The sequence below is a fragment of the Ochotona curzoniae genome, unplaced genomic scaffold (assembly GCF_017591425.1).
Source record: "Ochotona curzoniae isolate NIBS_2020 unplaced genomic scaffold, NIBS_Ocur_1.0 scaffold_4505, whole genome shotgun sequence".
Taxonomy (NCBI): domain Eukaryota; kingdom Metazoa; phylum Chordata; class Mammalia; order Lagomorpha; family Ochotonidae; genus Ochotona; species Ochotona curzoniae.
The window spans coordinates 24,571,300-24,583,554 of record NW_024467118.1 but is presented as its reverse complement, the minus strand read 5'-3'; the positions used below and the strand labels follow the sequence as shown (position 1 = coordinate 24,583,554).

At 50.3% G+C, this 12,255-nt stretch overlaps 1 protein-coding gene across 1 annotated transcript in view; it reads left to right on the top strand.

The window, feature by feature from the left end:
• APBB2 (amyloid beta precursor protein binding family B member 2) overlaps nucleotides 1–12,255 on the top strand; it is a 142,118-nt gene that overhangs the window by 72,126 nt on the left and 57,737 nt on the right. Inside the window, exons 5-6 of the mRNA XM_040966332.1 lie at nucleotides 8,459–8,544; nucleotides 8,638–8,698. Coding sequence (XP_040822266.1) covers nucleotides 8,459–8,544; nucleotides 8,638–8,698 — 147 coding nt within the window. The remainder of the gene's footprint in view (nucleotides 1–8,458; nucleotides 8,545–8,637; nucleotides 8,699–12,255) is intronic.

Sequence of the window (12,255 nt, the reverse complement as noted above, 5' to 3'; positions counted from 1 at the left end):
GGAACCTGGGCCAGCCTGGACTAGTCCCTGTACCCACTAGGCCTGTGCTGTGCCCTGTCTTCCCCATCCATATGTCCCTGTCATCTCTACTAGCATCTTGCTCCTTTCCAGGGCTTTCATTCCTCCTCTTCCAATCCTTTAGCCCTCCTCAGCATTGGAGAGTAGCTGGCACCCCAGAGAATGCTAGGGCAGGGAGGATCCCATCAGCACCCCATGGGTTACCGCAGGGAAATTGAGGCACAGAAATGTCAGTGAGCAGGGGCAACTCTAGGTTCAGAATACTCAACTCCTGCATCCTGCTCACTCAGCTTCGCTGGCTCAGTGTGTGTGCAGCCTCGCTGTCCTGGATGGGAGGGGACCAGGCTGGCTCTGAGATACAGAGCTTCTGCCCCATGACCCTCAGGCCCCCTGTTTTGGGATGTAGTGGAGCCCCTCTTAAACCTGCCTGCTGGGATCAGCACCTATGTATGGTGGAGCCCAGGGAAGGCACCTTGAGATGCCTGCATCTCCAATTTGCTCCTCTCTGATTCATGTTTGTAGCAAGTCCTGGGGAGCAGGGGGAGCAGGCCCTGCATGGAAATGTCCTGAGCCAACTTCCCCTCTAGCCCCTGCACCTGCAGATGCCCACTTCTGCCCACTGTTCCTGATCCCATCCGCCACTCAGAGCCCGTTCCTAGGTTCAGAAAGGTTCACACCCCCATGGAGCGCCACATTCCCCTCACATATCCCTCACTGCTCCTACTGACTGTCGTGGCACTCATGGACCTCGTTTCATTTGATGCTCTCAAAGACAGTATGGTGGCTGAGAAGGGGGCTGTTAGGGTCCCCATTCAAGGAGCAGAGGCTCCTGAGCTACAGTGAGCTGAACAACCGTGCAGCTGGTATTGCATCAGCTCTGCCACCCAGGACCCTGTGGATTTCTCCCTTGTCTTTGTTCCATTCCTGTCTTTTGCTGCTAACCTTGCCATCATAGTTATATGATCTTAACCCCAACCCCATAAAATTTGGCTAATGGATACAAGATTTTAGATAATCCAGAGAAGAGAAATAGAGTGACTCTGATCCAGCACTTTAGTAAACCAGTAGGACACCCAGGTGCCCTTCTCACCAGTGTTTCCATGCACTGAATACATTGTCCATTAAGCCAAGTAGATTTCAAGAGTGGTGAGCTAAAATCATCCAGGCACAGGGACAAGTAGGGAGAGAGTTGGGGCAAAGATACAACCCTCTAGCTACCAGGACGCAGCGATCCTGACATGGCTGTTCAACCAGAGACAGGAAATTTGTAACACCAGACTAACTCTTTGTCTCATGACTTCCCGTCTACTCCTTGTGTACCTGCTGCTCAAGTTGTCATTCCATTTAACATTGGACAACGCTGGAACTCAGGGAGATTAAGGAGCTTGTACAAGGTTGTCACCCAGGAACCTCCGAAACAACATGGAGGTGCATTAGAACCCCCAAACCTGGGTTCATAGAACATCAGTCACTGTCATCAGGGTGGAGGACGGAAATGGGTGTTTATTGTAAAGTGCAGAGCGAGAAGCTGGACAGCTACTGCTTAATTCTTGCATTCCCCATGGATTTAGGGGTAAAGGTTCTTATAGACTGAAACTGGGACTATGAAGTGCATGGTCAGCCCATGTCCAAGTTTCTGGTTAGTCATTGGTGATTGTGGTCTTTCTTGCATCGGCCAAGGATGCTGTGCTGTTTGAGGAGTTGATCGTGGCCAGGTGGGCTCCAGTTGATGGGAGAGGGGCGGGATTATGTGTAACTGTTACCTTCTGCCCCGGGATCTTGAATTTCCCTGCCTGGGTCTGGAATTCCCCTAAACAAACCAACCCCTCTGGACAGTCATGTCCAACAAATCACTGAGTCCAGTGATTAGAACATTGTTGGGCCAATAAAGGACAGGCAGGGAGATAGCCAAGGCTGGGTCCCGTCTGCCTTCACATAATAGCAGCTTGGTCTCAAGCTAACACTGTTGATAGATCGTCAAGCTTGAATTCAAATCCATTGAATCCCTTTTTCCACCCCAGGCTTCTGGTATTATAGATCTAGGAAGCTTGGAGAATCCTAGATCTGTTCATCTCACTCCAAGGGGGGCTTGTGTCCCACCCAGAGCCTTCTAGAAAATGACTTCTCAGAATCACTTTGACGGGTGCTAATAACAGTTGAGTTGAAATGATTATTTCTCTAACACCATTTATTGGTGTTAGAACATACTTAGAACATATTTAAGTTTGAGAAGTGAGAGAAATCAAGATGTTGAAACAGGGAGCGAAGAGGCTTGTAATATGTTGGAAATGCATGTTTTGTTCAGCTTTTCCCTGAGCTGGTTTAAAAAAGAAAAAAACAAATAGCAAATCTGTTGATTTCACAGAACTTGAGGACGGATTTCACATTCCAAAGTTCACTCAGGAAGTGCTAACTTAAGGGGTAATGTTTCCACTGTGCTTGGTAGAGTGGTTTCTCAGACACTGTGAACGGTCCAGGAAACGTTTGCTGCTGAAATTTGGCTCAGAGCACTCCCTCTCCACCCCGCCCCCAACCAGTTATCTGCTCCAGATTCCTGGGATGTTGAGTTTTCGATAGACGAGAGAATCATACGAAGCATTCTTGTGAATAACCATTGGCCCGTGCCCAAAAAAGACTTACTTCACATCTTTTCAGTGAAAGGTTTCCCCAGGCAGAGTGTGGAGAAAACAGGTTTGAAGCTGGAGAAGGCGGATTGGGTATCACAGCAGCGGTGTCTTCATGGGCTATAAGTCACTGTTTCTTGCTCCTGGCTGAGGGCGCCCTGAACTGCCAGCTCCCCGCATGCCGTGTGTTGGAGCCTGGGCATCCCTGTGTGCACTTAGAAGAGTGATGCCAGGAAAGGGCCATTCCACCCTCATGCTGCAGACCCTTGTGACCCGGTCTGGGCATCGTGGCCAGTGTAGATTTGCAGGGAAGTTCGGCAGGAAGGCCTAGAGCATGTTAGGGCAGTGTTTTCTCACCCTGGAGACCAAGGACCATGGCCAGGAGGGTTTTGGCGCTTGTGAACTGTGATGATTCCTTAGCCACAGAGTTGGATGCTCTGGGGGTGCGCCCGGGAACCTGCCTTCCAAGGGCGTTGATGCCACGCAGGCGGGACAGCCAGACTTCAGCAGAGCCACAGCCCCCTGTTTTGACTTGGATGTTACTTCCTCTTGCATTCGTTGGCCCCAGTGTCTCCTGCTTTAAAAGTCCTTGGTCGGCCACCTCCCATGTGACACCCAAGTGTCTGTACTTCAAGCTCCTGGGGTCAGGGCCTGGTCCCCTCATCTGGTGTCCCCCACATCTTGCCTGGGAGCAGGCCCATGGTGAGATACATGGACTCTTGGCTGAAGGAAGCTGCTGGTGGACTTGCTCTTGCGGTCAAGTGAGCTCAGCTCGTGTGGACTGTGGGATCTCCATGGCACTGCTGCTCAGACACGCGTGTATCCCACAGGCTTGTGTACCTCTGTCGGGCTTGACATGTTTGATGGCTCCGGATTTTGTGTGTGTGTGTGTGTGTGGTGAACTAGAATTCTGTTCTCATCTAACCATGCCATATCCACCACAAACACAGAATCTATTCAGAAGTATGCCTGTCCAGATGGATACAGTGCTTATTTGTACTATCTGGCCTGTGCTTCAGAATTGTGGAACCCCAGAGTTTCTGCCATTGGCCATCCTGGCCACACCCCTGGCAAAGACTCAAGCCTTGACAAAGCAGGACAGTGTAGTTTATAAGGCTCCATCATCATCAACTTTTTCTTCCTCCATGAAAACACAGAGGAGCGGGCAAGAAAACTGTCATCTCCAGGATCCCTTCAGACTGCCAGGCCCCAGGCTGAGAGCTGACATTCTTGGTCTCACCTTTGCACCTCGGATAGCAGACTTTCTCAGCCCCGTCCTCTACATGAGAGAACTGGGCTTTGCAGCTTGCTGGACCAATTCCAGGGTGAGAGGAGGGGAGAGCCCAGCTTCCATCAGAACCGCTGGGGGTCGCCCGAGTGCTTTTCCCATCCACCTGCTCCACTCCCGCCCTCCAGTGTGAATTCTGATCACATTTCACTCTTTTTGGGCTCCCTGTCCCAGTCAGTAACTGATCAGCTTATCCATGTGGAGGCCAAGATGTCCAAGATGGGGAAACCGCTCCTGGTGAGGACCTTCTTGCTGTGTCCAGCCATGGCAAAAGGGCAAAGAGAAGGTGATAGAGTGAAACAGCAGTCATCTGCTGACAGAGGTCCCTCCTGGCCCTGCACACCTGCGGTCACACTGCTGTACCAGGATGCAGTCAAGCCACATTATACTGGCTCTTTCTGACTTCTTGCATCCTAATCAGAGCACATCTTTAAAGAACACCCATTTTCCTTTAGTTCATAATGTAAAAAGGACCACCTGGGTGGGGGTCAGTTCCCAGAATGCTCAGTTTCTTAGGGACAAGATCAACCAAAAGTATCTTGACCTTGATGGAGACATAAAGGTCGTGATTTTGATTCTTATCACATAGTTGCCTTTCACAGAAACTTTCCGACTTGCCCCCTCAGATAAAAGATGCTGGCTCCATCGTCAAGAATGTGTGGTGGGACTCCCTCAGTGGGTCTGCCTCTGTGCTGAGCCTGCATGGTGCTGCAGGCCCCTGGTAGGCGCCATGCTCTGGGTACCAGGTCCGCCCCACAGACACCCCGTCTCACGAGCCAGACCCCCATGCTTTCCCAGGACTAGATGAATGTAGTCAGCATTTCCAGAGCCAGGACAAGCACCAGGAGAGCGAGTCCCCAGCCTTGGCATCAGCAGTCTCTAGGTCTCTAAGTTGGGGAGTTGTTTCCTGGGGAAGATGGGCTGGGTCCATCCTTGATTGCCTTCCTTCCACCTTTGTGCCTTCCTGCAGGCGTCTTGTTCCACCTGGCTTTTATTCCTTTATTGCCCTTCTTTTTGCTTCTGTCTCCCATGATCTCTCCCACCCACCTACCACACTACGGGCTGCCTACAGATTTGCTGTCAGATCAAGAATCTATGTTGAGTTTTTTCTGCAAAGTTAATTGTTAACATCACCCACCAACCAGAGAAAATATTCTGCATGCTTAATTAAAATGAGTCGGATGAAGAGACCAAGTAGTTCTTAAAATTTGACAAAGGGCTTTTGTATTTCATTGAGCTTGATTTTTTTTTTTTAATAAAAAGAGAAGTTGTGCTCATTTCTGTGAGAGGAAGTGCCTCAGTTGGGAAATAAATGGATAGTTTTAAATCTAGGAAGGAGAAAACGATCTCTAAGATATATAACACCAGCTTCCATTTTCCTGACTTGAGGTTTATGCTAAAGCGTTTTTCTAGGTGTATCTGTGTTATTTTAAGTTTGTTTCTTTTTCCAGAAACCCTCTACAGCGCTTTTGTTATTTAAATCTGTAAAAGGTGGTTGTTGGGAGTTTGCCAGCTGACGGGTGTTTCCGTGGCCTGAGTACTAGATTCAGATGGTCTTAGAACTTTCATCAGCTTTCACTTAAACACTCCTGTGTGCAGAGAGTAAATACACAGAATGTAAAGGCTGCACCCCCCCCCCCAGAAAGCAGGGTTGGCCAAGCGCCGAGGCTCTGCCGTGGGTTTGTTTTAGCAAAGGCTCTTTCCACTCTCTCTGGCCCCAGTGTAGTGTCTCTCGAGGACCACTTCTAAATTCACGTTTCTTCCGGCAGACACCTCTCCTTTACTTTTCATTTTTTCTTTTAGATGTCTCCCTACTTCATCGTCTCATGTGTAACTTCTATGAAAAAACAAATAGTACTCACATGGACCCTGAGATGATGACTTGAGGCCACATAAGCCTATTTCTTTTTTTTTTTTTTAAGATTTATTTTTATTATTATTTTTTTTCATTGGAAAGGCGGATATACAGAGAGGAGATACAGAGAGGAAGATCTTCCATCCGATGATTCACTCCCCAAGTGAGCCGCAACGGGCCGATACTATGCCGATCCGAAGCCAGGAGCCTCTTCCGGGTCTCCCACGCGGGTGCAGGGTCCCAAAGCTTTGGGCCGTCCTCAACTGCCTTCCCAGGCCACAGGCAGGGAGCTGGAAGGGAAGCGGGGCTGCCGGGATTAGAACCGGCGCCCATATGGGATCCCGGGCGTGCAAGGCGAGGACTTAACCACTTGCGCCACCGCGCCGGGCCCCATAAGCCTATTTCTTTAAAAAAAAAAAAAAAAAAGAAAAGAAGAGAAAGGAAAAAAAGGATATTCTGGTTCAAAATTGTGCCTGGTATTTGAGGTCCTTATTGTGGGTCGCTCTGAATCCCCTCCAGTGGTGACCCTGCCAGACCTTTTGGTGTCTGCCCTCTCTGAAAGGAGCCTTAAGGCGGGCGGTGTATCTTTCTGCTGGGAATCGCACTTGATCCAATAGCACATCCGGTTCATTCAGTGGATCACAGCTCCCCTGAACACACGGGTTTGTGTTCTCCTGAGTTCCTGATCTCTTCTTCAGGGAAGAGGGAACCCTGCTCTGGGGTAAGCAGAAGGAAAGTGGAGAGGAGTTGGCTTTAGGTAGCGTTCCTACCCTTTGGTTCCCGCAGAGAAATCATTTTGAGAAGGACCTTAAGATCTTTTGTGTTTGGCCAGCACTGCAGGTCAGGTGCTTCCTCGCCTGGAACCTGGTCCCAGGTGATACCAGCAGTGCTGCAGGGACAAAGGTCCTGATTTGCAAGCTCTCCTCCAGGCGAAATAATTGTATCTTTCAACACAGAGATCACTCGGACTTCACTTCTACTTCTAGTGGTTTTAGAGACCGTGTTGATGGAATAGAAACGTCGCATCGGATGCCACCTCTCATTTTCAGACTCGTCAATTGAAAAGTTAGTTAGTTGAAAAGTTTCCATGGTTGATTTATTGGCATAGCAAGAGAAAAGATTGATCGGACAAGTCTGTGGCATAAACAAGCTGGTCCTTGAATCAATTCACTTCACTCATCTCCCCAAATCTTAGAAGTGAAAACTGTTTGACTATCAGAGCCCACGGGGTTAGTAGGTTTCAAAATCCATGGGTTGCTCTGTCAGGTCTGTAGATGGTGTCGTGTTTGCACACACTGGCTTGCTCAGGGCCCCTAGTCCCAGGAAAGTGCTATGGAAATATGGCTGTCAGCAGTGTGTACATACGGACTACAGAGCCAGGCCTTTCCTGGTAGGGCCCTCAGGTGCAGAGGCCACGCACCTGCAGAGGCTGACTCCTTTACACTGCAGGCGACGAGAAGCCACGTGCTCATAGTCTGAGCTTGCAGTGGGTGGTTTGTTTTAAAGGCCCATTGTGTGCAAGGTGTCCTGTGGGAGTTCATCCGACCAGTCAAGGTTTCATGTTTTGTACATAGTCATGTTCAGGTCAGGAACTCAGATTCCTTGGTGAGCTTTGGCTGGATTAGAGGAATTTGCATCAGGTTGCTTAGAGCTGCTTTGGGTTCAGTTGGGTTTCATCTAGATGTTGGGGTCAGTCTGTTCTCCCTGCCAACCCTCTCTCCCTTTCATCGTCTATTGTCTCTTGGAAGTGAAAGGTAACTTGAACTCCCTGTTTGTATATCCTGGGCCCCGGGCGTCGTCCAGTGACCAAGCCAACACAGTGTCGTCAGTCCCAACCCCAGCCAAAAGCTGGATCCAGGGGGTCCGTGGGAGTCGGTGTGCTGGGTGTTTAATACTCGGTGAGCATGAGGTTAGCTTTCCAGTGAGCGTTTATCGAGCAGCGGCCCCATCTGCACCCCATGAGGCTCATCACTTGTTTTGGGGAGTGATTAAGGAGCCCTGTTTTCTGCCTGGCTCTAGAGGCAGTAAGCGAGGGCCCACGCCTATGAGTTAACAAGCTGGCCGGGATTTTGTTCCCTAACCCATCCCGTGACTATGATTGCTAACACAGTGTCTTGTGTTTTTTTTTTTTCTTTCCTCTGTGTCCTGTTGTCTTTTTGTTTGTTTCCTTTTTTTTTTTCTTTACATCAATGTGCTTTCTCCTCTGTGTGAATAACTGTGTGTCTAGAAACAGCCATGGAGTGATTTTGCTGTTCTGAATGGGGGAAAGATTAATAGTGACATTTGGAAGGCAAGTATATTGTCAGCTCGGAGAGCCCGCGTTTCCCTTTCTGCATGGCTGTGGCTGTATGTCCCTTCTCTGTGAGCATCGTGCCTCGTGCAGGGTCGCAGTAAGTGGGCTTCTAGCTAGGCGCCTCCAGCTCACACTCACACAGCTCTCTTAAGATCTCCCTTGGCAAATGCCTTCAGACTCACTGTGCCCATTCCCTGTGGTCCCGTGAGAGCGGGCACTTGCACCCGGTCCGCTCCCAGCAGCCCTTGCATGCCTGCTGTCACCTGAGCTCACAGCCACTCTCTGCCTCTCGCTGGGACGTCTCCTCTGGCCTCTGGCATTGGAGATGACGTCACGGCCACTCCCACGTTGTGCGTTAACATGGATGTGTCTTCCCCCAGGATTTGCACGCAGCCACGGTGAACCCGGACCCCAGTTTGAAAGAGTTTGAAGGCGCAACTCTACGCTATGCATCTCTGAAACTCAGGTAGGGCATTGCGTGGAGGTGCGCCAACACACGGCTCTGTGCCACTGGGATTTGTGCCAGAATTCTAAGCCCAGCTCTGCTTTTTGCTTCCAGAAATGTGCCACATTCAGACGATGACGATTCCTGTAGTATCAACAGTGACCCGGAAGCCAAGGTTTGTGAGAGTAACGGGGCTTTCAGCGACCGGGTTAATATTCTTACGTCAAAGTAATGACTCTGGAGAATGGCCCAGTTTTTACAAACCACCTGCCCAGAGCCACTTATTAAGTAATTACCACGTTGATCTTGTCTCTCCCCTAATTAATCTCCTTAGCACTCTAAGAAGATCTCCAGGCCACAGTAGGGTTGGGGAGGGCTTGGGATTTCGATCCATCAAGTTCTGCATCCGCGCTTGGCACAATGCGGGACATCAGAAGTGTTCTTCCCAAGAGTGGGTATCTGAAGCTCAGAACGACACGCCAGGCTGGACCAGGCATGGAATAGGAGAGGTGCAGGACTCCTCAGATCCACCGCTGCCAGCACAGCTTCATGCCTGTGTCACATGAACAACCTGCCACCCCCACTGTCAGCCCCAGGGGATGTCATCCCTTATCCCACCCCCACCTCCAGCCAACAGCTAACAGAGATGCAAGGGAGGACAAGCTGCTCTCTGTCCCGTTTTCTAAGTGTGTGCTGGGTGCCGGCAGGCTCGACAGGTGGGCACATGGCCGATGCAGCCAGATGCTAAAATTGACCTGCAGGTTTTTCTTAATGATCCCTGGTGACAATAACAATCTTCCGGTTTGCATTGGTTCAGCTTTGTGATTCTCTTACTTTCTGATAGTGCAAAAGCAGTGAGAGTGTAGCGGGAACTATACCTGAGATTTATAACGTTGCTGTTTTCTTGGGCCAGCGGCTGTGGCTCCATCTTCTCTAGACAGTGGTGATGGTGACCCCAGATCCCAGGGGAAATGCCCAACACTCCACAGAGTCGTGGTGTCCCCTCGGCTGGGCGCGGTCAGTGTGTTTTCTGTCTAGGAAGTGTCCTGCTTCAAATGCGATTCTTGCAATGTAACCCCACTGTAAGTCTCAGAGCATCTGCGTTTCCCTCGGGGATTCTTAGGGTGAATGGCCGAAGCCTGGAAGGCAATGCAGATGCCACAAGGATGCTTGTGGACTACACGTGCGTGCAGCGGCCCTGTGCCACTCGCACGTCCTGGAAGTCCCCTGTGCTGTGGGAAGTCGGCATCAACAAGGGGGGCCCACAGGTGTGTTGGGAGGAATGGGAGACTTTAGACTCTGCTCCGTATAACTCATGCAGTGCTCAGGCCTTCCTGGGACATAAGCCCTGGCTCAGGCTTCACTAGAAAATCATTGTCACAATGACTCGGGGCGCTGAGTGGTACCTTGGGCAGGGCTTTCATGATGCCAACTTCTCTTCACACAAGTGCCATGTGGGCAGGTACGCAAGATGAGGCCTGGAGAGCAGGGCAGTCAGGAGGCCAAAGCTGGGGTCTGACTCTAGTGTTGCAGATGTAGAGAGACACTGAGACATTTGGAATTTGCCACAGCTGGTGCCATGGGGCATGTGTCCTTGAAAACCATGGGCAAACAGCAAGCAAAGGGGCATGAGGAGTGATCACCAGGAAGGTTATGATGGGAGGCTGGGAGATGCCCCCCCAACTCCCTGGATAGAACTGCTAGGCTGGAAAGTCCAGATCCCTTCAGACTCTCAGCATGGAGGCGCTTCCGAGCCTCTTGGCTTCTTGGCAATCCCACATTCAATGAAAGCTCAATATGCAGTGAAACCCCAGTGATGGCAGTAGCGGTGGTGATACGGAATAGCCACGCACACTTGTGCACACGCATTTGCTCACTTGCACTCACACACACACACGAGGGCACCCTCAGGCATGTACATGCATAGCCATTCCCCCAAAGACTGTGTGTCTTTGAAAATGGGTTTCGAGCCCACCCAGTTATACAGTGAGCTTGTTTAGAGCCGATGGTGATGTATCGTCTGTTTGGGTGCAAGCCAGAGCTCTATTTAACCTTTTTCCTTTGAAATTGTTACGGCTGTATGATACACAAGCTACTGAGAGGGTTTTCCTGTGCCCTGCACTTCACTCTCCCTGATAGTAGCAACTTGGTCGTGACAATTCAGTTACCAACACTAAGAAATCAACCTCAGTACTATCCCTGCCCCCACCCACGCACACACACTGTCCCTTTTCAGTCCCAGAACTCCATCTAAGACACGGCATGGCATGGGGTGAGCTCTTGGTAAAATCATGTTTCCTAGTCCTTTCCACGGTTCTCCTGCTTGCAGTTCTTAATTCCACAACCACAGCCCACGTGCGAACAGCGCCATGGCCCATGCAGGAAGGTCCCGCACGAGGAGCAGTTCGCAGCCTCAGCAGAACAGAACTGTAGCTTTATAGGAGCAAGTGAGTGCTGGCAGCCGCTGACAGAGGGTCGAGGCCATCTCTCTGTGGCCGCTAGAACTTAGGGCAGACTTGCTTTCCAGAGGCAGCAGCAGCCCGGAGCCCCTTGCGTCACCGCCTCGAGGCCACCTCTGCCTGCATGCTGGTTGACCAGTAGCTTCCTCACTTTTACTCACTGTTCCTTTTGTTGCCTCTAGTTCCTACTCCTTGGTGGGAAAGCTTCCCCTTCGTAAACCATCAGTGGAACAGGACGTTTCATGCAATGTTTGGTATTTTTATCTGGGTTTTTTCCTCCTCTTTCTTATTCCTATTTTTCGAGATGTATTTTATGTCTTTGCAAGGTAGAATTACAGAGAGGGAGAAGCACATACAGAGGAGAGAAAAGAGACAGATCTTTCATCTGCTGGTTCACGCTCCAAATGGCCACAGCGACCAGGGCTGGCTCAGGGGCCTAAACCAAGAGCCTGGGCTCCATCTGGGCCTCCCAGGTGCGTGACGAGGGTCCGAGTTCTTAGGCCATCTTGCGCTGCTTTCCCAGGTGCCACAGCAGGAGCGGGATTGGAAGCAGAGCAGCTGGGGCTCAGACCAGTGTTCCTGTGGGATGCCGGCATCGCGGGTCGGCGGTTTAACACACTGTACAACCATGCTAGCCTCTCCTGTGCTTTTCTAAGTGTAAAACTTTGTGCTGTTATAATCTCTCTCATGTCTTTACACTTTTCCACATGGCGATGTGTTGACATTTTCTGTGGACGCAAAGCCTTTGTAGAGGATCGCCTGTCAAGCCCCTTTGGTCAACAAAAGAGCTTTCTGGCATGAGGGACTTCAGAGGATTCATAGAAAAATAGAATTTAAACATGTTTTCTTAATATGCATTCAATGACTTAAAGAGTTGAAGAGTGAGTGGGAGACATGACAGAGAGGGCTTTCACCCACAGGTTTACTTCTCAGATGACTGTAACAGCCAGTGCTGGGCTAGGCGGGAGCCAGGAGCTGCATCTGGGTCTCCCACATGAATGCCAGGGCCCTCCCCTCCCCTGCTTTTCCCAGCACGTTAGCAGGAAGCTGGGTCGGAAGTGGGGCAGCCAAGACTTGAACTGCTGCACAAATGGGCTGTCAGTGCTGCAGGGGGTGGCTTTACCTACTGTAACACCGTGCTGGGCCACTAAAGGACCAACTTCATTCTGATGCAAAACTTTCTGAAATCTAGGTCTGATTTTTACAATGGGAATTTTTAAATAAATATATGTGCAACTTTTAAGATCTCTGACACCAGGATAAACACCTTTTA